The sequence below is a fragment of the Acanthopagrus latus genome, chromosome 9 (assembly GCF_904848185.1).
Source record: "Acanthopagrus latus isolate v.2019 chromosome 9, fAcaLat1.1, whole genome shotgun sequence".
NCBI classification, from domain to species: domain Eukaryota; kingdom Metazoa; phylum Chordata; class Actinopteri; order Spariformes; family Sparidae; genus Acanthopagrus; species Acanthopagrus latus.
This window is the reverse complement of record NC_051047.1, coordinates 21,563,751-21,590,198: the sequence shown is the minus strand read 5'-3', so window position 1 is coordinate 21,590,198 and position 26,448 is coordinate 21,563,751. Positions and strand designations below refer to the sequence as shown.

General features: G+C 39.4%; 1 protein-coding gene across 10 annotated transcripts in view; it reads right to left on the bottom strand.

Moving 5' to 3' along the window:
- stxbp5l (syntaxin binding protein 5-like) overlaps nucleotides 1-26,448 on the bottom strand; it is a 134,583-nt gene that overhangs the window by 13,146 nt on the left and 94,989 nt on the right. For 2 of the 10 annotated variants that reach the window (XM_037109249.1, XM_037109253.1), the window contains exons 14-23: nucleotides 25,937-25,977; nucleotides 25,308-25,522; nucleotides 24,850-25,025; nucleotides 24,089-24,214; nucleotides 21,459-21,610; nucleotides 18,144-18,212; nucleotides 16,811-16,876; nucleotides 11,842-11,946; nucleotides 7,522-7,575; nucleotides 3,730-3,909 (exon numbers count right to left, since the gene is read on the bottom strand). In XM_037109249.1, coding sequence (XP_036965144.1) covers nucleotides 3,730-3,909; nucleotides 7,522-7,575; nucleotides 11,842-11,946; nucleotides 16,811-16,876; nucleotides 18,144-18,212; nucleotides 21,459-21,610; nucleotides 24,089-24,214; nucleotides 24,850-25,025; nucleotides 25,308-25,522; nucleotides 25,937-25,977 — 1,184 coding nt within the window. The remainder of the gene's footprint in view (nucleotides 1-3,729; nucleotides 3,910-7,521; nucleotides 7,576-11,841; nucleotides 11,947-16,810; nucleotides 16,877-18,143; nucleotides 18,213-21,458; nucleotides 21,611-24,088; nucleotides 24,215-24,849; nucleotides 25,026-25,307; nucleotides 25,523-25,936; nucleotides 25,978-26,448) is intronic. The other 8 variants (XM_037109255.1, XM_037109258.1, XM_037109257.1 and 5 more) reach the window with 6 other exon arrangements.

Below are 26,448 nucleotides of genomic sequence, written 5' to 3'. Positions count from 1 at the left end.
CAAAATGAAAAAAAATAAAATAAAAAAAAGATTCATCCAATGACATCCAAAGGAGTTACTGGACTGACAAAAATGTGGATAGCTAAAGATCTCGTTTGAAGGATTTGGGGGGATAAAACTGGATATCGTGGACTTAGTGCATTGGCTGTGAGATGATCAGAGTGCCTGTCTAACACTTTTTTTCTACACAGACATGCACTTCTAGCCAAAGGGAAAAAAAACCCAGTTGTCATGTCAAATACTACACTATCAGAACAGGAGGATACTGTCCACCACTCAGGCCCTCAGAAGTGGGGTGGTTATCATGCTTGTGATTCTCTAGTATCATTCTCGGACACTCCCATACAGATGTTTGTTTTTGTATTGTTTTTTTACTCTGCTAGCTGCTTACATGCAGCATTACTGTAGTCAGTCTTGAAATAATAACACTAATTGATAATAACTTTTCTTTAATTGACAATTACATTTTAACAAACTTTTTAGGCTTAGTCCTCATTTGGCACATCTGGGTTGTCGCACACTGGTGTATCATGGCCATAATAATGGTACCAAAACCCTACTACAGTACTTATCTGCCCACAAATAACAATGATGTGCTGACACAGCCTGGGGTTAGGATGCTGCACAAAACTACTCAGTCAGTGACTAAGTCTGCGCGGCCAAGCAGGTACATCATTCTCTGTCCACCTGTATGAGAAATTTGATCTTTTCTTACATTAAATGTCAAGCGGCTACCTTGCTAAATCCTTATTCAAAATTTCATGTTAAATTAATCAAGAAATCTGTAAAAAGTTTATTCTGGATATTTTAGAGGTTATGAATCAACTGAGGACAGAAACAGAGCAGTTTCTACCATCGTTTTTCATCAGTTTGGTTGATAAAGCAGCTGTAGCCCAGCCAGTGGCTTTAATAAAACATTCAGCTTATGCTAATGAAAAACTGCTTCCCCCTCGGCTCTGCAGGTCACTACTGTATAATGAGCTTGATGAAGATGGCAGTGTGAATGCACTTGCAAAATTGGTGTAAAATGGTCAACTGTGACACAACATGAAGCACTGCACCTTATCTTTGTTATTTAGCTTCAGTACTTTAGGAAACATCATTTAGGAACATGCTCTTATTTTTCAGCTGCCAACATTTGCAGTTGTGCGTGTTTTTGCCTGATGTGCGTGCAGAGGTGGGTTCAGTAACTGTGATATTTTGGGAACTGTCACAGTGTTGAGTCTCCTATGGAGAGATTAACCTTGGCTTTCTGTTGATCTGACAGAGCCTGACTGAAAGCAAATACTGACTGGACCATGAGCAAGAAGCTGTCACAGCCCAAGCTTTATGGAGAGTTCTCCACTTTGGTATACAAGTTTATATAGCCATGATTCACCTGCACTGTTTGAAGGCAATGCAGTGCTGGTGGTGCATGAGGTTCAATCATTTGTCTGTCACTTTTCAAGGATGAACAGCTTCTAAAAAATGCATGCTCTTTAGCCAATGTCCTCTAAATTCAGAAAATCACCCAGCGATGTGAATTATTTGAAAGGTTTAAATTGAGTTCGACTCCCAGACATGTCTAGTAATAGGTCCCTTTGGCGTTTTCTACTCTAGCAAAAAATCTACAAGCACGATTCCGAAAAGGAAAACAATACAACAAATGTTTTACTTCAGCTTCATTGATTTCTGTAAATGTATGCTGATTCTGACGCCATCAACATGTTTCCAACTACTTGGAACAGGGGCAACAAAAGACTGAGCAAAGTGGAAGCTCAAAAACTGGGGAAACATGGACGGGGTGAGGTTCACCACTTAATAGTTATAAAAGATATTATTACATGGTCTTGGAAACACTGTAAAATTGTCGTGTTCATTTACAAATGATTGCATTGTGTTTTGTATACATTTCCCTCTCTACATTTGGGGTAGTGATTGTGAGGGTTAAATAGAGAAATAAAATGTCCAACATGAAGAATGTCAGGAGTCCTGTTAAGATGTCTGAGTGGGAGGACTTTGTTTATTTAAGTCAATCGATGCCTTGCATTGGCGTCTAGATGTCTGTCGCCTGGCAGTGACAGACTGAGTGCAAGATTTCATAAACACTGTGTAATTAAATGTTGACGCACAATGCTGGCCATTTTTCTGTGTCAGATCTGAGGTCAATATCTTAAAATTATGCTGCTGGGAGAGTCATTCAAAGTCCTTACTTGACAGCATGTTCTTTAATCTTTTTTGTTTTTTCTTTGGCTGTCAGTTGTTGTGTAAGAACAGAAAACAAAAATATACCCATCAACAAGCCTTAAACATGAGCCACACTTCTTTTAAAATAGTAATCAAATCTTCAAGAATAAAAAAAAAAAACCCCAAAAAACAATGTATTAAATGTTGAACGATGTTTTATCAAAGCCTGTAGAAGGAGTTTGGCTTAAATCAGCTCAGCAAATTCTAATGAAAAAAAATAAAGTAGTTACCACTAAACCTGTTGGCATTGTAAATACATAAACACAGAGACATATTTACACACCCACAAATGCCCACACTCTGTTTCTATCACATAGGCTTATGTATACACACACACATACACACAGAAACACACAGCCTGCTGGGTCAATCAATTTTTAGATGGTGTGGTTCGATGTCAGGGTGTGAATAAAAAGAGTTCAAATGGAAGAAAATAAATGTCAGATTTGTCGATGAGAATGTCAAAATGCCAGACAGCAAATCAGGCCGGAAGAGATGTCTTGAACTACTTGTTCCCCTATCTTATGTGTGTTTTCTGAAATGGGATACTTCAAGAGCAAAAGAAAACCAAATAAAAACATAAACTAAATCAAGACTGATGTAATATTTGGTTTAAACCTTTGGATTAGAGTTCTGTGGATTAAGAGAAGTTGGGAGGTGTGGCCACATAAATCAAATAAATCTTGTGTGCTCCGTTACATAGTCTTCAAAAAACAAGACTTTCAGAATCTTTTTATAAAGACAGAAAATAATTAACTGAAAAAAATACAGAAAAAGTTTACATTACGAATAAATACTATGATTGATGAGTAAAATAAGTAGCAATTTTTTTGCAAAGTAGAAAAAAACAAGTAAGAAAGGCACTGGAGAAGAAAAAATCAACTGGTTAAAACAAAAACAGTAATATTGCACCAACCTTCAGGCCTGGAACATGGTCAACACAAGTGTTAAGGGACACGATGCAAGGACTGTTTCTTGCATTCAATAGAAGCAGAACCTGTCGTCCAAATGCTGAAAGGTGATGCTAATGCAAGCTGCTGAGCTGTCTGTTAGCATTATTGATATATATATATATATATATATATATATATATATATATATATATATATATATATATATATATATAGCTAGATATTGCTCTTGCCACAGCACCATGTCCGCTGCTTCAACTTATAAAGACTGACAGACAACTTTACCCACATATGGTTGCTGAGCTATGATTTTTGGAAGAGGGGTTTAGCAAAAAGTCAATTATGAAGTTTTACATTAAACTTAACTATGAACCTTTGACCGTCAGTTTCCCTGCAGCATATGCTGCTGGCAACTAAAGCATGCTTTAGGTTTTTATGCTGCTAACTTGCATTAGCATTCATTTGCCTTGTGTTAATTATGTATCAGGCCTTAATTTACTTACCCCAGGGTTAGAGGATGGCATGCACTTGTTGGGGGGTAGGATATGTTAAAGAGGTTAAGGGGATGGGAGTTGGGAAGTCAAGCACACACCTTCAGTGTGGGACACAGGCAAAGAGATCTCCATGCAAGCAGCGGACTGGGCCTTGCGGAAGGGCGGTCGGCCAGGGCCTCTGCGTGTAAGCCGCGGCCCCTCAGGACCCATCGGGACGCGAGGCTTCCCCGCCGAGCACGGCTGGGAGGTGGGGCTAGTGCAATGTCCATTGACATGATCTGTAACAACGGCAAAGCATTAGCAAACAACACAAAGAGGAAAATAAAACTGTCAAACATTCTAATCCACCGCTGCAATATTCATCTTCAATAGTCACTTAGTCAAATAATCAGCACTGATATCTAATTCAATCAAGAAATCTTCAGATGAAGGGGAGAATGTTATTTATTCATGATGCTTGTTTTTCTTTATCAAACAAATAGCTGATGTTTTCTCACTCTATTTAGAGATTTTGCTATTCCTTTAATTCTGACATGATACTGCAACTCAATATTAGACTTCATGACCTATGAAGATGGATATTTTTGCCGTGTAAGAGAAGCAAGCCGATGTTGAAAATCAGATTTTCAAAAAGAAAGATGGTAGTGAGGGAGAAAGGGAAAGGGAGAGTGAGTGAAAAAGGGCTGGAGAGTGGTAGTAAGTATGTGCAGGGAGGAGAAAGAGATGCTGGGGCAACAGAAAAGAGAGGAAAATGCAGAGGCAAATTGTGAGTGCAGTTTCAGTCAGTCTGTGCCAGGAAAAAAGATATGAAAATCAAAAGAAACAAAAACAGGCTTGTTTCATCTCCACTTTGTTTATTTATTTATTTATTTTTTGTTGTTCCTTTTTGAATTGCAGGAAAACCTTGTTTCCGGAAGAAACTGCTTTTCTGTGATCAGAAGTTTCATGACATCACTGGCTATTGCAAAAAGCCAAAAGTAAAGATCAAAGAAACAGAAAAAGAACAGGAAAAAAAATAAAATCTCATATCTGCTTTTTAATTGCAATGCAAACCAGTAATCCAGTTTAGTTGGCCGGGCCACACAATCAGCTACAGATAGTGTTGACAGGAAGCACTTTACCTTCTGGAAGTGTAGCCTTAAATGGCCTCCCCTCTGGGACTGAGTTTGTCGGAAGCTCTGTCCTTAGTTAATGTGCGATGCTCGTGTGTGTGGGCAAAATGATTTGTTTAGAGCCAAACCTTATTAACGAGACAAAAGGAAGCAAAGTAGGATTGTGTGGATTGGGTGCACTCTGTGGTTCCTTTATTGCCTGCTGTTAGGTCGGCAAAAGTAAAAAGCTGCGAAGACAGCTGTAATAAACAGCTTCATGATACCCACGCCTGAATGCTCTCATTCGCACTTGTCTTGAGAGAGTGCCCTTTTCTTTTATGACTTCCCTGTGGCAGTCAAACCAAAGCCAGACAATTTAGGGTTGACAGCAAGTTTTTTTTTTCTTTGTTTTTTTTAATCTGATATTTTCCTAAGAATGGACTCATGGAGCAAGAGGATAATCAACAGTGTGCTCATAAGCAAAAACACAAGACAGCATTCACTTGTCACTGTCCTTTTAGTATTTGGGACTGAAAATATGTCTATCATATCAAGTCTCCTTTTCAGCCAGTTGATGCACAAATGATTCAATTTCAAAGTGAAGATGAAAAACTCCAGGGTGCCACCCAGTCTGCGTGCAACAATCGCCCAGTTTCACAGCAGGACGGATCGAGGCAATGAAGCGATTGAAAACTGCAGGCGATATTGGGCCAACCAATACCCGAGCCAAATGATGACACCGCTGTGTACAGTAGCTGTCCTGAAATGTTTTTGCATGTTATTGCACATTTCACACGGAGATGCACAAAGTCGTTCGCCCCGAAATCTTCTGCAGGAAACTGGTACATAGCAGAAAGAATGGCACTGTACCCTCACATACACACACACACACACACACACACACACACACACACACACACACACACACACACACACACACACACACAGAGTAATACTCTCATTAACAGACCCGTCCCATTATCACGACCCATATTTAAGTTTATTGTTAGGCGGCAACCCCTTCGGCTGGAGTGCTTATTAGTGCAGCAAAGGATGAAGTTGGATAGAGTTGTGTAAGGAGCAACCATGTTTACATATGGAGGAGTTTTGGATGGACTGATGTGTCAATCAAATAGAAGACTTTCACCAAGGAGACTGCTTTTTGTGTTACATGTGAAACCAAAAGTCAACGATGTCACTTGTGGCAGTTCAGGTGCTGGTTTGGAGCCAGTGCCCACTATGGAACCAGTTCTTTGGATTTTGACAGCCAGAAGAACCGTCTCTCAGTCAGAAAAACTGCTTCTGGAGCAGCACCAACACTTTGCTGGTCTAGCACAAAGAACTGCTAATGTCAGGTGCAGGGAGCGGATTATCTTGACGAAGGACAGATTAAAACTGCTTCTGAGCGCCATATCTAGAAACCTCGTGTAGCATGTTCTGACTTATCCATGGGAGAATTTTTTTTTTTTATGAATATCAAATTAAAGCAACAATGGTCTGAGGACCAGTCATTTATGGACGCCAATGTAGAAATGCAAATCCAGCAACAAGACTTATAAAGTCAATGTTGATGTAGTCCGCCATAGTTGTTCCTAGCAATGCTGGGAAATTATAGATATATACTGCACAGTGGCTGATTGCTGTGACTCTACAGTGGCTCTCATGCCGATGGAAAAGCAAATAGCTTTTAAAAAAGGTTCACAGGTTGAACCAACTCCGAACCAGTACTAGCACCAGCCTGGAACAAGCACTTGCTTTGCTTTGATCGAAAGGTGGTATTATACTGTGGTTACATAATTAATTAATACTTCTTTAAAGCCAAACCACAATATTTTCCTAAACCTAACCAAGCAGTTTTAATGCCTAAAACTAACCATCTGCAAACCCCACAATGACGGTCTGGTGCAAACTGTGATATATGTAATAGGAATAATAGAGAGTCATCGGCAAACAACCTATTCAGTCATTTAGGTATGATGAAGTGTTGATGTCTGATGAGGTATCCAAGGTTTACGTTGATTCATTTCAAACTTGAGTTAATAATCTCAGATATGTTTGTTTCGATTAAATATAACATAGGCTTTATCAAAAAAGAAAGCATTATTACACCTGTCAGATAAAGAAAGGTTATTAGATGAAGCACTGATGAACAGGAACATCATAGGAATAAGTAGGCACTGGCACATGTTGTGTTGAAGAAGCAGAAGTTGTTAAAGGGGAAAGCATGTGTGACACTGCAGAAGCAGAGCAAAGGGAAACCTGAGATTGTGATGTGTATGTATAGCAGTTAGAAATGTATGGGAGGAAGGCTCAGTTGCTGCAATACAGATGATCAAGTCAAAATGGAGAAAAGATTGTTTAAGTGAAATGATCCTGTTACAATGAGAGAGGTAGCAAGTGATCCAATCACTGTAGAGCAATGCTGTCAATGGAGAAAAGGGTGTGTAAGGTCAGAGGATGGTCCAATCATGATAAAGCAGGAGAAAATCTCAAATTTAAATATGGGCATGAGTTACAAATCACCTTTATAAACACTTGCAAAATGTAGAAGAAATGAATACAGACGATTTAAATCAAATCAGAATACATTAAGGGGCAAAATGGACAAACACTTCAGCCGAACAGTCTCATGGGCTGTTTGAGCAGGAGTAGAGAGTGACAAGGAAACTGAAAGAAGAAATTCTGAGTGAGAATAAAAAACTACCAAAGCAACATAAAAGCCTAGAAAACATGAGAAAAGCAGAAACTAAAGGACTCAAAGGAAATAAAGTATAAACTGCTGGCTTTCGCCTACCGTACCAAGATCAGTCTTAAGATCTGTTGGCAGACTTAACTTTCTGCCGGGTCCCTTTACTGAAACAAAAGAATAGGAAACAAAGCACCAGTTAATCCCTTCAAATAAAAAATAAATAAATAAAAATAAAAAAATCATAAAAAAAATAAGGAAGGAGTAATCTAAGTCAAACAATGACAAACAAAAAAGACCTCAACCAAACAAAATTAAAATCACTCAAATGAACAAAGACCCAGAACATGCAAACTAGTGCAGTTGCACATGGCAGGCATATTTCAAAATGCATGCTCCATTGTTATCCCAGGCCAGTGTTCCCATCTATCTCCAGAGGATCAATTATACTTATACTGGGATAGTCCTGTGGACCTCAGGCCGAGTTATCCAGGCACCAAGCAGAGTATTTCTAACAGTCACTCTGGTTGTCAAACTTGGGTCCAAGTCTCTAAAATCAGATTCACTGTACCAAAGATCTTAACTGAAATACAACAGTTTTGTATAAAATCTTTGTTTCACTAAAATGTCCCAAATCAAGATTTTCTACGGCCTGGGATGTCCGACATGGAGGTATATATAAAGAAAGAAAAAAAAGAAAAGAAAAACAGGGTGACACCACAGGGTGTCAATACAAAACACAGTCAGACACTGGTGGCAACAAAATAACTTGTTACAACATTTTGCAAGCATTTTGCAGTAAGTAGAAAACTGCAAAGGTCAAACTTGAGATGTTATGAGTCCATTTCCCCCTCAAAAAGAAGGCAATATTTAATTGTTTCTTTGTGTTGAATGATTAACTTCACAAGTGGAAGACACAGGATGGTGGTTAAATGATGTTGGATCAATTTCATGACCACAGGGAAAACAGCATGGCCATGAATTTCCATTATTTTCAATTCTGACCAATTTATTTCTGGAAATGATCATCAGTGATGATTCATTTGACAAAATGTTGACTCAGGTTTCAATCCTCTGCCATAGAGTAAAAAAAAAAAGAGAGCAGTACAGCAGAGGATACGGGGCCCTTCTGGAGGAAATCATATAACTTTTCTTGAATATATCGTGATGTAATATAGTTTATTCCATTCATACGTTTACTGTGAAGGACAATGTGGGCAGCTCAGTATCAAAGGTCAATTTGAGGAAAAACATATTTCCTGTTTTGTAGAGGAAATCAGGGTTGAGTTATGGTTCACTAATTGAATTTCTCAATCAATGACTTTCTGTACCCATTTCTTTTCCGGGAACAATAAAAGCCATTCAGATTAGTCTTGCAAATGAGATAATAGATTAGCTCTGTATGTATGTGTGTGTGCTTCAATTCATATTAAACAGTAAAGACCAGATGCTTCAGTAACCCTGTAAAATGTCCAGTGTTGGAGACAATGAATGAGAAATGTTCGCCTAATATACCTATTGCACTCACATGCTCCTCTTTTTAACAGCTCAGTGGCTGCATTAACGCTTCATAAAATTGTTTTTAATCAAAATACACAGGAGGGTTGTTTATTGTGAACACGAACAATAAACAACCAAACACTGCATGTGTTACAATTCATTCCAGAGTGTTTTTGCATCTATGGTTCCACTTTAATGATTACCATTATGACTCATCACTCATCATTAACATTTCTGTGTCCAAATATTTTGATTGCAGTAAGTCTATCTTAATTAATATTATTGCTATTTACTGTAGCACTTTCTTTTCATAGCTGGAACAGCTTTTAACTCCAAGCTGGTATCTTGTTGTTGGTACCTTTACGTGACAATATTAAAACGTTTGTACGAAAACAGTTTATGTTACACTAGCCCCATTTGTGACCTCAGCGGCTGTATGTTACTTTGTGATTTGGTCATTAAGTGTTCACGTTCATAATTCTGAGGGATGATTGAAAAAAAAATAAAGGTTTATTTTCTTACCAGCTATTCAGCCATGTGTTGCACCCAGTAGGTGTTTTTGTGAGTCCACAGATACAGTATCTAATGTCTGCTTAGAACTGAAATGGAGAAATTGACACCCTGCATTTCCACAGCCTGCATTGCCTTGATCTACTCATATTCTCTGTAGCGCTAGCCTTGGATATATTGGACTTAAGACACTAAAGAAGGACGTTCACATTTTTAGTGGAGGATATAGGGAAAGGCTTGCAATATGCAACCTCACTGCTAGATGCCTACACACTGGACCTGTTAGGGATCAAGTTATTACTGTACAGTGTATCCTTAGAGTAACATTAATTTCTGTCCCAAATTTCAAGGCAATCCATGAATCAATTAATAAATAAATAAGTGTAAACCAACTGATTTAAGTATTAAGTTTAAACCTTGTATATTGAATAATGAAATTAATCAGATAGGCTATTCAGGAGCACCATAATCTGGATTATCATTATTATTTTTCAAAGAATGTCAAGCTCCCCCTGGTAACCCATCAAGACCCCATGAAATGGACGGTCATGCTATGGACTCTTTCTAATTCCATCGAACAATGTCTGCAGAATGTCTGCAAGGGAGCCCTCATGCATTTCACATTTGGACAGTGGGACAGCTCTGGGCCCTTGTAGACTGGAAACACACCTGAAAGTCTGTGAGTGTGGACATTGGGACTGGCCTATTGTCATTCCTAAAGCCAAAAATAACATTGTTTTTCCTGAGGTTTGCATAGGGAACAGAATCATATGAATATACAGTGCACTGAGGTCACCAGTGGGGCTAGTGTTGGACTGGATCAGGCCGCAACACTGATAAACATACGAAGCAAGCTGAAGTCATCTTTATCAGCACAGCAGCTGCCACATAGTGGGCACCATGCAGTCAGTTAGGGACAAGACAGTGATGAATGTTAGCCGAGATGACAACACAATGAGAGTTGTGGGTTTATTGACACACACACTATTAGACAGAAACACACAACAGCTCTTAATGCTACAGTCCAGTAAAAAAGCATGTTGCCTTTTGGTGACAAAGATGTGTGGTTCCAGTGGAGACACGATGGTTAACGTCACAGAGAATGAAGCACTAGAGACACTGGCGACTGAGGAGGAGCTGGAATACAACCCCTTCCTCTTCCCAAGCCTGCTTTGCAGCAATGCCCAATGATGAAGGATCCAAGTTCAAAGCCCAGATCTGGCACATACAACAAACATTACTGTGTCTACCACCCGTACAGCTGGGGCAGAGGGATAATGCAACAGCAGCAGTCGTCTGCACAAAGCATGGAACACACTGACACAGCAGCAACAAACAGTCTACTCCTAGAAACACTGTTCCTGTCAGCTTGTTTACACTGCAAGCAACTTGGTTGACGGGTCATTCTGTTGTGACCGATCATGGCGCGAGGGTGCATTTGTGTAGAGGCCTACAACACTGTGATCGTTGGAAATTATATATTTTATTGTATCTTAAATATTCATAGTGTTTTCACCTTAATTGGGATTCCCATGTATTTATGTACTACAGTCCCTGTCACTGCTACAAGGACTGCTACAATGCTTACAGGTCAGTAGCGGAAGCCAGTGCAGCAACAAGGACAAGAACCCTCTTCCCACCTGCCACCTGTGCACTCTCCTGTATTGATTCTCCATAATTTCACAACACATTAGTAGCCAGTACATATGCTAAAAATGAATAAGCCTATACAGGTACAGTAAATCATATTTTTTTTATAGGCTGCATATTATGAATGTGCTTGAAGTTACTTGCGTTTCATGGATATTGACTACTTGTGAAGTATAGTATCTGTTAAGTGGCACACAGGTGTATGTGGTACTGCTGGAAAGTAGCAGGGTCCCGTTTCTGAAAACTCGGCATTTCCAATACTGTTATTAGGATCAGCACAACCCTACAAGCCAGTGCTAATACTTTGTTTCAAATTTTCTATAAACTGCCAATGACGGTTTTAATTTTGATATCCACCTTCAAAATAAAGTTGATTGAAAACAGGGAAGCTTTGACTTGTTGTAATCAATATGTCACCCATTCTGTTACTGCCATGGAGATCTCATCTTAATGAAACTTGGGCAACAAGGAAGCTAAAAAATATATTGTTTTGCTAACTGACAGACAGCTTTCATACTAAATGCTAGTAAATTAATCAAGCCAAGTTCCCCCTTTTGGTAGCTCTATATGGTGTACCGGTAGTGTTATGTCGATAGTGTTGCTCACAGTGTGGAAGCAAAGTTAGCATGCAAGGTGCAACATCAAACCAACCACCTGTCCAAAGACAACCCAGTTAACCCATCTCCTGCCCCTGTTGCAGTACTGCCATACAGTTAAAAACCACAAGCAGAACTCCGTGAAGAGGCTGAGATCTGACACATCCCTCCTCTTACCATTGTCCAGCAAGTAAAAGACTGGACTGCAGTGGCTGGCTCTCAGACTGGCCACAGGCTCTGGCAGGACGCGTGGGTCATTGTGAAGGGAGGTTGGGTAATGAACTGGAATAGGAGATCCAACAGAACAGACACAGACTTTTCAGGGCAACAGGGAGAGACAAACACAGTGGTTGAACTGGGGAAAAGAAAGACTTGCAGGTAACAGGAAGAAAAACAGTTGAGAGGTTATGAAAGCAAAAGGGTTAATAGGAAGGTTACTATTCCACCCCAAATATGAAACTCTAACGTTTAACAACAACAACTATTACTATCACCACCAACACTACTACTACGACTATGATAACACACACAATCACCAATACTTTTAACAATACCCAAACTACAATTAAAGTTTGTCTGTCCTCAGGGTCTGGCGTCATCCACTTTTTTTTAATCCCTCAAGGTAGTTTGTTCCTCCAAATATACAACACCACCACTTAGTGTCAACTACCCCATAGGGCCTTTAAACCATTTTAATACATGTATTTCAAACACAGCAAATAATTTACCCCATCATTTCCATGGATACTTGATGAAGGCGACTGGTTTGTTGAAATGTCATCTGCCATGATAAGGATCGAAACTTAATGGAGAGCTCAAGTTTGCAAACCCAGCCACATAATGCCGATATTCTCTCTTTTGTCAGCGTTCCTGTTTGTTACCAAGCACCTGAGGCTGTGCTGGAGAAAGTTGGAACACTAACAAAAGACCTGCTGACAGGCTGTTGTTGTGACACAGCAAGTGTAGATTTTATTTAAAGTGTTGTTGCTACCCCTACTAAAGTTGATGGAGGTAACCTATCCTTTCTTACTGTTTGTCTCTGGTTGCATTGAACTGTTTCACTCTACTTTAGTGTGTGTATGTTCATGTCTATGTATCTTATTTACACTGATTTATAAGTAGAAATATGGTGTGTGATGCATGGAACTGAGCAGGTGGCAACGTATCACCTCCATCCTCTCTCCTGTGAAGTGCTCACAGCTAAATATATATCCTGCCGGGTCAGACACCGATCACTGGCATCTCGGCTTGTTAGTCCACCTCACTACTGAGCTTGGTCAAATAAACCTTTCTGCAGCCACACATGGAGTAAAGCTCCTTGAAGAAATGTAACACATAACCCTCAAGCAAAACAACAAACCCAGGTACATAAAAAAAGAACACAATGGAAAGGGTGTGGAGGGAGACAGATTTCAGACAGGAGAAGGGCCAATTACAGGGCCTAATGACAAAAGGAAGATAGGAAGGTCAGAAAAAGACAGGGGAAGATGTGTAAAGGAGAGGTGGGAGAGACGACTGCAGTTATTGACACACAAGGTGAATCAGGATGATGGCTGGCTTCTTTAATAAGCTGTCCACAGTCTGTATATGGCCTTGAACAGACACAGCATGCCTCGGTGCCAGGGACAACCAGGCAGCCTCTTTGGGCCAAGGAAGATGGAAGTTGATATTCAGCAGAAGGAACAAACTATGAACTCTTCATCTATTAAGCAGCACGCAGCCAGGCTCCAGCATAACAAGTTTAAATGTCCTGATTTTTTTAAGCTAACACAAAAGGTTCTGGAGAGGTCAGGTTGCTATTAGCCATTGTTAACATTTTCCATCTTGATTGCAGCTTGTGATTCTGAAACTGTACTCAGTATAAGTACTCTACCAATCAGCCTTTTATTCCCCTCTCTGGGTAAATGTTAAAGCGAATCAGACACTTGATCACACTGTGTCGCACTGTGTCTGTCCATACACTTTTCATCCAACTCTCCATTATTCTCCCTTTCTTCCATCTCTCTAATTAGCAAACGACAGGCCTGTAATGGGGTAGAATGACCATGACCTAGTCCACATCACAATGGTGAAAGACTTTCTCCCAAGACAGCCAAGAACATCTTGTCCTGGTTTTGTTATTCTCCCGTTCATATGCTCTCTTTCAGAGGATCAAAGGCAAGGCTGGTAGGTTCTCACGAGGACAGCTTTTAAAAAGTTTAGGACTGAGACAACAAATTTCTGTATCCTAGAAAATACTGTTAGAGCTGATCGTTAACAGCCAGCTGCTAAACATTAGCAAACATCATAGTATTCGTATAGTATGTAGAATCTCATCAATTACAGAGCAATATGTACATTTCTAAAAACATCCAGATCTTTTGCAGAAACGTCAAGTCATCATGCCGTTTATTTTCATAGCCTGCAATCAATTCCAGTAAGAAACTGTCCACTTTCCACTGAACATAACATGAACATCCTTTTCCTGAAAACTTCAAAGGATGACATAAAATATTTCTCCTGCGCTATTAAATCTGCCAAGTTGTGTCTTGATGAAAATTCATCATTTTGCCTTCCTGGTTGAAATGCAAACCCACTGCTCTCCTGCTTGTAGCAAAGTCCACCATCACGAAGCAGCTGAGTTTTTTGGAAGCCACACATTTCAGAACCTGACGGAGTAATCTCTGACTTACTGAGTCATTGTTGAGTCACACTATTCATCCTCCTGTGGATACACTGCATTGGTCTTTCTTTGCTACCTGGCAACAAGATACTTAATTATGAGCTATACCTGAAATAAGCATTGGCTGGAAAATATTTCTAATTTTATACAAAGTCTAATGATGACTGGTTCTCTGCAATGCAGCAAGGTTATGTTTATATGTTTCACTAAAGAAAAGTTCACATGTACTTTATCTATCTCTCTTTTTATTTACAGTAGGTAGCAACCTAGATGACAACAGCCATCCCTGCAGAACTGATAGGCTATGGGGGGAGGGGGGGGCATTTGAGTGTCTCTGTGACTCTGGCTAGCTTTTCCATGGACACTGTCCCAGCTGAGAGCCTAGAATTAGAATCATACAAAGGTTTGGACCCATGAGGCCCATATGGGCACAGTCAGACAGAGCGACATGAAGTCAAGTGAGCTAGAAACCTGTAAGGACAGGGATAAAGCTCTGGTACACTGCCAACTGGGAAAGGGGGAAGGCAGGGGCCTTGTTGGTCTGAGCCCTGTCAAATTATTTTTTCAGAAGCATATGAAGTGCCTTGGTTTTGGCAAAATTCCCCAAAGCTTTTATTCTCTGAAAAAACACAGGAGACTAATTGAGTATTTGCACACAATGACACTACTCTCATGCCAAACCATTTACATATTCCACAGAATAAATGTTACGGATTCATCTCCAGCCAATGATTTATCATTACAAAAAGAGCAGTGGCGGTCTACCCTTGGTTGTGAGAAAAACAGGCTTCTTCTGTTTAGCTCAAAGAAATAATAAACAAACTATTCTACTTTAGTTCACAGGTTTTTGTATATCAAAAAAAGAAATACTATGAAATTGTTCTTCTTTTCCTTGAAAAAAGTAAGAAACACAATTGGGCCAAATGTTTGAGGCCGGTGTGTTGATCCTCATAGTAAAACAAGCTCTTCTTATATACCTCACAGGTTTTATATAAAAAGAACATCAAATACTCATCACTTACTTTAATGACAATGTACCAAAAAGTGTTTTCTATGAATAAACTTGTCCTAAGTGTATCTAATATCTATTACACACACAAAACCAACAACACTTATATATCTAGTTGGTTTAACACGTACTGTTTGGAGAGTAAAGCTTTATAAAGGATATAGAGTTATAGGGACACAGCACGCCTGCATGGCAGTGCCTTAAACACAGTTTAAGACTCCATTTGACCTTTAAATCCTGAGTTTGCTGAGATAAAAGGTTTCCCCATGACAGATTCAAAAGCAGCTGCTAAGAAATATTCTCTCCGTCTATTATGCATTTCTGTTTCTTTCATTGCAGTCATAAACAAACTCTCCTATCATCCCCCCTTCTCCACCAACACAGACCTCAACACAATATAAACAGCTCTCCTCCATTGCATCAAACCTTTGCTCTGTACAGACTGACCTCTTACATTATCTTGTGGTCCACCATCCTCTCATAACACAGATTATCTCTTTCACTCCACTTCCAACCACCACCATAATGCATCTCCTAGATGTAATCATTACACTCACATTACGTGCTTCATTCCCCTCTTAAGAGGTATGTCTATTTCATTAAACATCCTGTAGCATTTAATGCAAGTCAAGTACTGCTACAGACTAACATGCCAACAAATATTTATCTGACAGGAAGTTATTTTCATAATACATTATGGATGATGAAAATTAATATTTAACCAGCTGTGACAATCTTCGGATTCGGATCTGATCTCAGACAGATATGTAAGCCTTAATTTTATGAAATCATGCAAGTTATCGTGAGTAAGTTATCACCATTGCTGCAAACCATTGCTTTATCAACACCATTCCTATGCTTTGATTTTACAACTGTTTCGTCTGTCTCTCTAAACATTACCTACTGGCTACTTTCGCGCTATGTGTCCCTCACAACAGTGTCAGGATGTATCACTCAGTCCAAAAGAAGAAGAAGAAGACGAAGAAGAGGAACAAAAGAAGAAGAGCTGGGCAAACAAGAAAGCCCAAGAGGCATACATATAGAGGCAGAGCAAATGGAAAGTACTATCATAACAACACATAGGAATAAAGAAAAAACAGAATGCATCAGACATGCCACACAATGCTGCAATCAAACTGTGTTGCTATTCAAACTGCATTACATTTTCTCCCCCAAAACTTTCTACTGAATGAGGTTTTCAGAACTTCTTGCACTTTTTCAGAACTTTAAATGCAATACGTACATATCACAACATCAAACATGATTCGCCATTTTAAACAGCTGCCATTCTCAGGTGCAGATGCTCTGGTGCTTTTTGAGGTGCCAGCAGGCTGCATACTGTAGGTATAGCTCACATTTAATGACAACCGCATCACAGTGCCAACTCCAAAAGACATTTCCATACAGGGAAGGTGGCAGTGCCTGTGCATATGTGTATGTGTGTGTGTGTGTGTGTGTGTGTGTCAGCAGGTTACCTGAGGTGGGCGACTTGCTTCTCTCCATGTCAATGGACTGCTGGTTGTCAGAGAGTTCAGTAAGGCCTGCCGCAGTCAATGGCAGCCGAGAGGAAGAAAAATAGAGCGCACGCTGTCAGATCATTTCAACCCTGTCAGTCGTACAGGTTTAATAGAAGTCAGCTTGGGTGATGTCAGCCACACAGAGCCCTGAAAAAGCACTTAAGAGTACAGTTTATCAAAAGGTCTTTTGTTTTATAGTCTTTGATAAGTTGCATAATCAATGCAATGTACTTAATTGTCATTTGTGAAGGTGTGATTTTGGAAAAATCTTTACATTAGCACATTAGCTTTCCCCTTGTTAATGTTTCCTACATATAATTTTGTTTTCCAGGAGCTGAGTGGCTGAATCCTGATGTGACCTGCACTACAATCTGTTCAGTAAATGTAAATCTTTTTTAACTCGCCAAGCAGATGGCATTAAAATATCAACCTCACCTCAGTAAGGCATCTAGAGTGCAGTATGTAGTGCAAATCTCATGATACAATTAAAATACAAAACAGAACAAACACAACCTTGATCAGGATCTAATCAAATCCGATCGCATGCACCAAGCACAGGCCAGAATGAGAACTTACACCTACTCCCTTTAACTCCCTTTTTAAAAAAAAAAAAATGCTGAAAATTGTGAAAAAGTGATTCTTGTTAGTTTTAGTCTGTCTACAAATGTGGGGTGTTTAAGCTGTGCTCATTATGGCTTTATTAACAGCCTCACTGAGTCGTCACAGTTCAAAAAACTGGGATTAATTTAATCATTTCTCTTTGGTAAAAGTTTCCAGGAAAACTTCTTTATGCAAATTTATCTTCATTCATTTACACTGTCTCTACAAATGATTGAAGACAGTGAAAAGGACTCTGATTAAAACTTTATTGTTATATGACATTAAGAATTCCTTTGTAATCATCAACTAATTGCGTACATTTTACTTTTTCTTGCCTCAGTGGGTGAACAAGGCTTTATTCACCCCCCTAACTATGCGTCAGTTAAAATATAAATCACATGGATCATATAATATTTATAACTGCCCTTACTTAAAAGATTCAAAGGAGTGGCTCTCTTTCTGCAAAGGGCATACTGTCGGACATGACTGGAATGGGGCGGTTCTGCTTTATATGGCACAGCACAGATATTAAACAGCCATATTCATTCCAATCATCTCTTTGAGTTGTCCTTTGCTTTAAGACCCCATCCAGTCCCTACCAACCCTGCTGTTCTCCCAACACTGCTCCAACCCCCCCAATCCCCCGCACACAAACACACAGTCCCCCAGCCTTTAGGAAGGCTTGACTTACTCTGATAGGATGTACGGATCCTTTTCTTTGAATCTGAATAAAAGTTAGACAGGCCACGCATGCAAAACTCTGTCAGGCAGGCCCACATGCCCACACCAGCAGCCACAGAGTCACCAAAAGGTGGGAGGAAGAGGAGGAGGAGGGGGAAGAAAGGAAGGAATAGTTGGAAGGATGGAGGGACGGAATAAAGAGTGAAAGGTGTGGGTAGAGATTCAGGACAGAGAGAGATGAAAGACGACAGGAGAGTGGAAAAGAGAAATCGGTGGCAGAGAGGCGTATGAGTAGTGTGGGACAAAGGAAAAGGTGGTAAGATAAGGAAACAAGGAGGGAAAAAATGTGAAGGTAAGTAAGAAAGTAAGAGAGGAAGGATGAATAGGGAAGGAATTAAGTTTTTAAAAAATCAGGATGGAAGTAAGGGAGGGGAGGAAAAAGGGGGGGAGGGGGAGAGAAAAGAACACACAGGCTTAGAGTGGAAAAGAAAGTGAGAGCAAGCAGCAACCGAGTTAGTGTCAGGGGAGGACAGAAAAGATATACCCACTACTGCTGCAAACGCCAGAAACGCTGATGTGATTGGTCATTTGCAAAGGAGGTAAACTACTGTGTTAGCTGGCAAAATATCAGCATCAAAATAAATCTCTTATAGTATATGTGGCTAAATGGTGGCTATAGCATATCTTTTACATAGTTTTGTCATGGGCCTACTGCCCTACCATGTACAGGCTGGTATTAATAATGAATCACACAATAACTGGATAAACACATCTATAATAATCAATAATTAAGCATAATCTTATTTGTAATTAATGCACTTAACTTTGATTTGACATATATATAGTACACATACATATATGTGTGGGGGACAACAGCTAAAAATGTTGTGTGAAGGACAGAAAACTATGTTCTAAAAAGATGGAATCCTACAAAAAGAGAAGAGGCCAGCAGCTTAAAGATTTGGCCTTTTGACTTTTTACAGGTTTTTTTTCTCCAGTATTGTATTAACGTCAGCAAGTGCTCAAGATCGTAACACCACCACATGTGGTTGAGAAAAAGGGCAAGGCTCCCTGTTTTTTTTTTTCTCTCTAATTCTGTCCCGGAATTGATTTTAAAGACCAAACACAGAAAGACATTTACAGAAGAGGAAGTTGGAAACAGTTTTCAACAAAGTGCTGTGCTAGTCAATAAAAGCACTTATGCAACAGCGAGTGAAAAGAGCTGGTTCGAAAGCCCATAGTCATCCCTCCATCTACCTTGATGTTCCCCTCCACAAAAGTCTTGAATACAGGTAAAGCATTTTCAGCTATACTTGTGGGAATTATGTAATAAGAAAGCTTGCTTAAAGGACCTTAGACATCTAAAATATTAAACCACTGGAGCTGTTATGCCCTCAAATCCAGAGGTTAAATTAAGGTGACAATAAGAAAGGTGTTTAAGACTATAATTTCTGGAAGGTTGGGCTTAATATCTTACAGTAAGTTAGTATAAATAAGAGGCTTCAGAGACCATCACCAGCCAAGATCAGTGGGAGAGAAAAGGGGAGCAGGGGTCAGGAAGTAAAACGAGACCTCTGTGGCTTTTGACTAACAGATCTATGCTCAAGCAGGACTGAGAACAGAAAGGACAGAGAAATCAAACGACAACATGCATAATAATGCCAATGTGGAATGATACGCAGCCTGTTAACATGCACTTCATATCATAGTGCAGATCCATGACAGGCATTCTGAGATGGACGGGTGCTTTCTGGTCATTGTATGTTATTGTGTGAGAGAAGAAGAGGAAAGACAGGAGGGAAATAAGGTTGGACTGATCCCATTTTTGAATGCTGATAAAGATTCCTGTGTCTTCGGATTTTACTTGTCGATGGACTCTATTTTGTATATATAGCCAATATCTCTAAATGTGACCCTTAATGTCAAATATGTCATCTGGTGATGTGCAGTGGTCACCAAAGATGTTTATTTCTATCAGGGCAAAACTTGCAGTGTATCATTGTGCTACCACAGTATATTTTTCTATCAAGTACACATTCCTTTTATGCAGATTGGCCTCTTTAACAGTGTCATACAAATATAAGTATCTATAATACAATATCTATAGATGTTGCGATATTATTCACAATTAGGGCCATATTTGGATGGCCTGAAGCACAGCGCACTAGTGCATTTAGGGCGTGTCCAAGTCAATTTTGCTGGTTAAATGGCAGATAATGCATCCTTCAAATAGCAGTAAACAGTGCTATCCTGAAGATAGCAATATGCCATCAGTGTGCCTTATCACACCTCACTTTAACATCAACACGCCCAGGGGCACACAGATGGGGGAAGCATCTTCTTACATCTGGCATTTTTTAAGTACTTTATTATAATGTAGTTTGACACACATTTCACCTTTACAAAACAATTGAAGCTTCTTGCGATTTGGGTATTGCACTTGACCACTTTATGTTTTACTGCTTAGTGAGTAGTATTGTAGTTACAGTAAGAACAGTACAGTACAAGTAGAAAAACAGCACAATTAAATACTTTGTTGCAAGTCAATTAGCCAAAAAAAAGTACTGTGAAAGTACTGTATTATCAGAAAATTAAGGTAACAAAAGTATGTAGCCAAATGGACCCTGTCGAAATTATATTATTACACACTGCTGTATATCATTGGATTTTCAGTGACACACTGAAGCTGGTGAAGGTGAAAACAACCTCATATATATATATATATATATATATATATATATATATATATATATATATATATATATATATATATATATATATATATATATATATATATACAGTTCTGTTTCAACTACAAAAATATTAAATATACTTTTATGTGATTAGTTCATTAACAAATATCTTGAAGTAGTTGTAAAAGTCTGATTCCATGGCTGAAAATTGGATAATAAGCTATTATTTAATCTTTGTGTGGAATCCTAATAAAATGTGTAGGAGAAGCCAATAACATGATTACATTTGATCGATCAGGTTAAGGGCTTTGGTATTGATCATTTATATTGGAAATATAATTAAACCATGTGCATCATTGATGCAGATTATGAATGAAAGGCAGATCAGATTGGCCTGACGGATCAGTTTTTCACCTTAGAAAGAAGAACAGATAGAAGATAGATAGAAAAGATTAAGGAGGCAGAAGACAGAAGAAACAGAATGAAGAAAAACAGCTGAGAGGACAGGAGAATAGAGAACAGATGATAATCTGGATGTAATGACTACATAATTGACACCTTAATGTGTGGTTGCACAGTTGAGTGTGTGCATGTGTGTGTGTGGACGGGTGCCAGAGGTGTGTGAGCGCTACCTGAGGTGGACTGTCTGTTTCTGCGGGGGGATCGGGTAAGGCGCTGGTAGGGGTCGGCGGCTCCATACAGATCCAGAGTGGACACACACAACAGGATGGTTTTCTGCATGTAGTCCACTACCGCTAGGCCATTACAGTTCCCAAACGCCAAACTAGACACACGCGAAAACAGCATGGAGGCACGTACACACGTACAGACACACACAGACATTTGCATTTACACAGAGTAGAGAGAGTGTTATTCAGCTGAGACAATTATACTGTTGGCAGATTTTTTTCAACAGGTTATTCTCACTGACATTAAAGGTGTGACATGTGGTGCTATCAAACACTGTCAAATTATCAGTGACATTTTGGTATAATTACTGTCAAAAAATTCAGTCTTTGTCTCACACTGCTATTGCTGCTGTTTTTGAATATTAATACCAGACTTCCATTGAGCCGCACTGCCACCTGCTCCCCCGGACTGCTTTAGAGCCTCTGGCTTAACTGATCGAGAGAAACTTCTAGGCAGTCATTTTTCTGTTTGTATTTTGACAATACATGTTCTAGTTGATCAGGCACTAATCAAATGGATTCACACCGTCCAGTTGCCAGAGTAAAATTGTGGCATTTTAAGTTTCTGCAAACCACAGATACATGTATGTCAACTTTTCTTATTTCTTGTTTCAGGGGCAACAAAACTGGATATTTTAATGAGATAGCTGTATGTGTGGTGACAGAACCAGATAAGCAAAACAGGATCTATTCCAAACCTAACAAAGCTGTTTTTATGCCAAACCCTAATCAGACCAAAAGCACTGCATTTAACAGTAAATACAAAAATGTCACTCATACATGGCGCTGGCCATTTCATCATTGCTCTGCTACATGCAGCACACGTCCTGCTCACTTTATACTACTGTCACTCACATGGTCAGATGGAAGTGTCTGAAAGGGTTGTTCATCATGTACTCTATGTAAACAACATTTTCAATACGACAAACATGATTACGCTTTTGAAAACACATCACTCAAAATACACCGAGAAAGCGACAAGTGCAAAGGCATCCGTGGCTGAACCCTATCCTTATCCAGCCTTTCAGGACAAGCAACAGCTTGAGCCTGACAGCACCAGCTGCAAAACAGACATTGCCGGGAAACCATAACATTCATAGATCAAAGTTACGGCTTGACAACTGGAGAAAAATGGTGGCAAAGAAAGAAAGAAAGGAGTCCTATGTGTCACTGTGGTGGAGATAGAAGAATCATTCTCCTGTTTTTTACTCACAATTTCAGAATGTTTAAAAATAATTCAATCAGTTGATTACTTTAAGTGATTTTATAACCAGTGAGAATTAAGAATAATTAAATACTGCGCACATCTATAAACAATACAAATCATTTGAGTAGCCAGAGGACACAGATTTGTGTCTTTGCAAAGACTTCTATAATTGGTAAAGACAGTGTCACACTAGTTTGTTGCTGTTGGAATTCTTCATTAGACCATTTTCATAACATGTTTTACATGTTGCTGGTCATCAGTGTGTTGTGCTACTTTCGCGTTGTACAATGTGCACTGTCACCACTAGATACAGTAGATGTCAGTGATGTGCAAATACTACATTCTTCTGATGGCAATATTCATTGCTTTGATGCAAGTACAGCAAATACTAAAGTGAAGTATAAAGAAACATAAACTTTTTGTTTGGTTTGCTTGCGTTTGAGTCTAAATGTGAGCAAGTGTGTGTGCTTTCAAGAGCTGCGAGAGAGAGGAAGTGAAAAAGAATAAAATAAAATAAATCAATTTCCTCAGTTCTATTCAAGCTGTGAGGAGCTTTAACAGAAAGAGGGAAATGATTTGCTTTGACCCTTAAAGAGCTCTTCAAACAGAGCTGTGATTTTACTTGGTTTCTGCAAACAGAACTTCTATTCACAGGAAATCTGTGGTGGTCCCTCAAAGCACTGCGGGGCTCAGGGAGTCATTCAACTTCTCTTCAACACCAAAAAAGCAGGTTTTGGCCATTTTTTAATTGTGAAAACCAACACATAGATACATGTCAAACATTACTCAAGTAAAGTATAATAATTATGTGATAATCTAATCTAATCTAATGAAAGAAAGACAGAAAGCAAAAAGGAGACAGAAGACGATTCTGATATTTAAGCTTATTGACACTTGCAGCTTGGTCCAGTAAACCATCTACAACTTTAATTTGGCAAGTTCTGACTACAGGACTGTAGTGCTGAATAGGACGATCTCCATGTATCTCGTTGCTACAGCTGCTGACAAGTGCTTTTCACTGGCAGCCCACCCAACCTTCACTCACAATATCCAGTATTTAAGCATTAGCCCAAAAAATGAAGTGTGTTTGCCTTTGCTTGAGCCTCAAATTTAGCTGTTCTAACCTACTGCTCAAGGATTGGTCTCTCAGGTGGAATATTTTTCTCTTTGTCCGTAAAACAATTTGTGGAATTTGTCCCCTCAACTAAAACAAGGATTGCTGAACTAACTGCTGATTAGCAAAACAGATCAGCACTGATGAATACCGGAATAGGCTGTTACATTCATGTTAATATTCCTGATCTAGACAGAGACATGATTAGTCACACAGATGGACAGGCAGATTGCAACGCATCAGGAGACTTACAGGCCATAGGCAGAGTTGACATCCAGGCTGGTGATCTGTTGTGGAGGTTCTCCATCTACCCACAGCAGCTGGATAACCAGCTCTGCCTGGTAGCCGGGAGGGACCCGAACCATCCGGTCTTTCACTCTGAAATAGATACACAAGAAAAGTTTAAACATCTACTGTGTAAAATACATACAGTACTGAGTGAGAAAGAGACACGCAAACATGATTGTTTCCATCATGAAAATGGTCAGTAGCTAGCCACCTATCATAGCCAGACAGCTAGTACACATTTTAATGCCCCATGGTACTTTACAGCTCAGCCCTTCACAACACATACCACCAACCTTTTGTTACATGCACCAACCACTTTACATCCCCTTACACCTTAGAAAGGACACTATAGTGTGTAGACTAAGATGCAGGCAGTTAAGATTTCGAGAAATTTTGCAAATCAGTTGAGCCACTTTTTAAACTAACAAGCAGCAACAAAAAGATAATAGATCTTATCATTTCTTTTATAGTGACTATTGAATTATGTCTTCACAGCAGTGAGGTATTTTTCTCCTGTTCCACAGCAAATATTCAGTCTGATTGCAAATGACACCTGACAGAGGCTTTTCATCACAAGCTATTTGTTTTGCCAATATTCCAACAACTGTGCTTTCTAGTAATGTTAAAATACACAATTCCTGGCAAACTGATAAAATGATTTGTTAAAACAGATTTGTGTTGTCATCTCTTACAGAGAAACTATAATTTGTTTGAGGAGGTCTTACTTAAGGCAGGGGATGCTGTCTTTGATACCCTCAGGCGTCCTGCTGCCGGGGCTAGGTGGATGTTGTTGGTGGGGCTGGGGTGAGTGGGAGCTGGACTCTGTGAAGCAGGGATTGTTCTCATTCTCGGACGGAGAGATGACATCTTCTGACTCGCATTGTAGGCGCACCTCTAATGACTGAGGATGACAGAGATACAAAAGTACAGATTAATCATAACAGCCAGCTGCTTAACCTTATTCACTGAACTGCTGTCATGAAGTTCCAGGTGCCTGACAAAATGGGATGAACTGTGACAAAGTCTAATGTGAACTTTCAATAGATGGTCCTCTAAAAGAACACAAGGCTTACTGCTTTACACATTTCTGAAAGACAATCACATATGATTTTGAAGCAGCAGTTTGGGAGAATATCATTGTACCTTCTTGCATTCCTGAAATTTTGATTCTAATCCCACTTACCACTATCTGAGTGTTGGCATCATATTTGCTGAAGCGATACAGGATGATGTGGGCTGAAATGCCGACCACACAGAAGATGCGACTCTGAGGGCACCAGCTGACCATTTGAACAGCGAAGGGGTCTTCCTCCACCAACTCAGCCGCCCGGCCTTCACCTTGCTTTGGCTTCTCAAACGCTTTGGAGGTCTTCAGCTTGTACAACATCTGTAGTGTGACTGGTTAGAGAAATACTGTAAATATCACCACATACCAACCGTGAAAAAAATGATACTGACGAGATTCAAAGCCCCTATGCAATGAAGGATTACATCACCCAGTGCAACGGTACAGTATGACTGTAATGTTCGTCTTTAACTGACTGTGATATGAGTGCATATAATTTATCTGGACATGGCAAATGAATTAATTCATGATGATAACAAAGAAATTGTAATTGTTTAAAGAACAATTACAATTTCTCTTTTCTCCCCAATTCAAAGCCCATGACCAATGTGAAAATAACTCATGGAATTCATGAAAAATTATCATTATTCGAGTATGCTGTGTAACAAAAAAACCTGGACTGAACAAAATGATTCACTTCAGTGAAGCTCATGCAAAAGACAGAGAAGCTTAGAGAGTGGACTTACTTGCAGATGCATCCCAAAACTTAATAGATCCGTCAGCATGTCTAAAAAAAAGAGAAAGATTAATTTTGTTTTGACTATGAGGAAAAATCTTTCAAATCAGGAAATTAAGGGAATATGTAGCGTATTTAACCTTAATCTTAGCTTTAATGCCACCAATTCATATGTAAGACTGTGCAGGAATAGTCAGCTGAGCCTTCCTTATGGTTTCTGACAGCTAAACTGAAGTTGAAGTTTTACCATATCCTCAGGGACAGCCACACTTCAATAAACCAAGAATTTAAGCATTTGAAGGAGACTACAAAGAAACTCTCCATGTTGAATTCATACTTCCAGACTGCTGCTGATATCTCTGAGTGCTGCTTAGGAGTAGACACTACCTGGTGTGCTTGCTTCAGAAAAGGTTAACATCTCTGTCAACAGCTCACAATGCATTACAGCCCCAGACTGGCCTTATCAAACTTACAGGACACATATAAATACAAAATATAAATCACAGTCACCTGGTCCTGTCA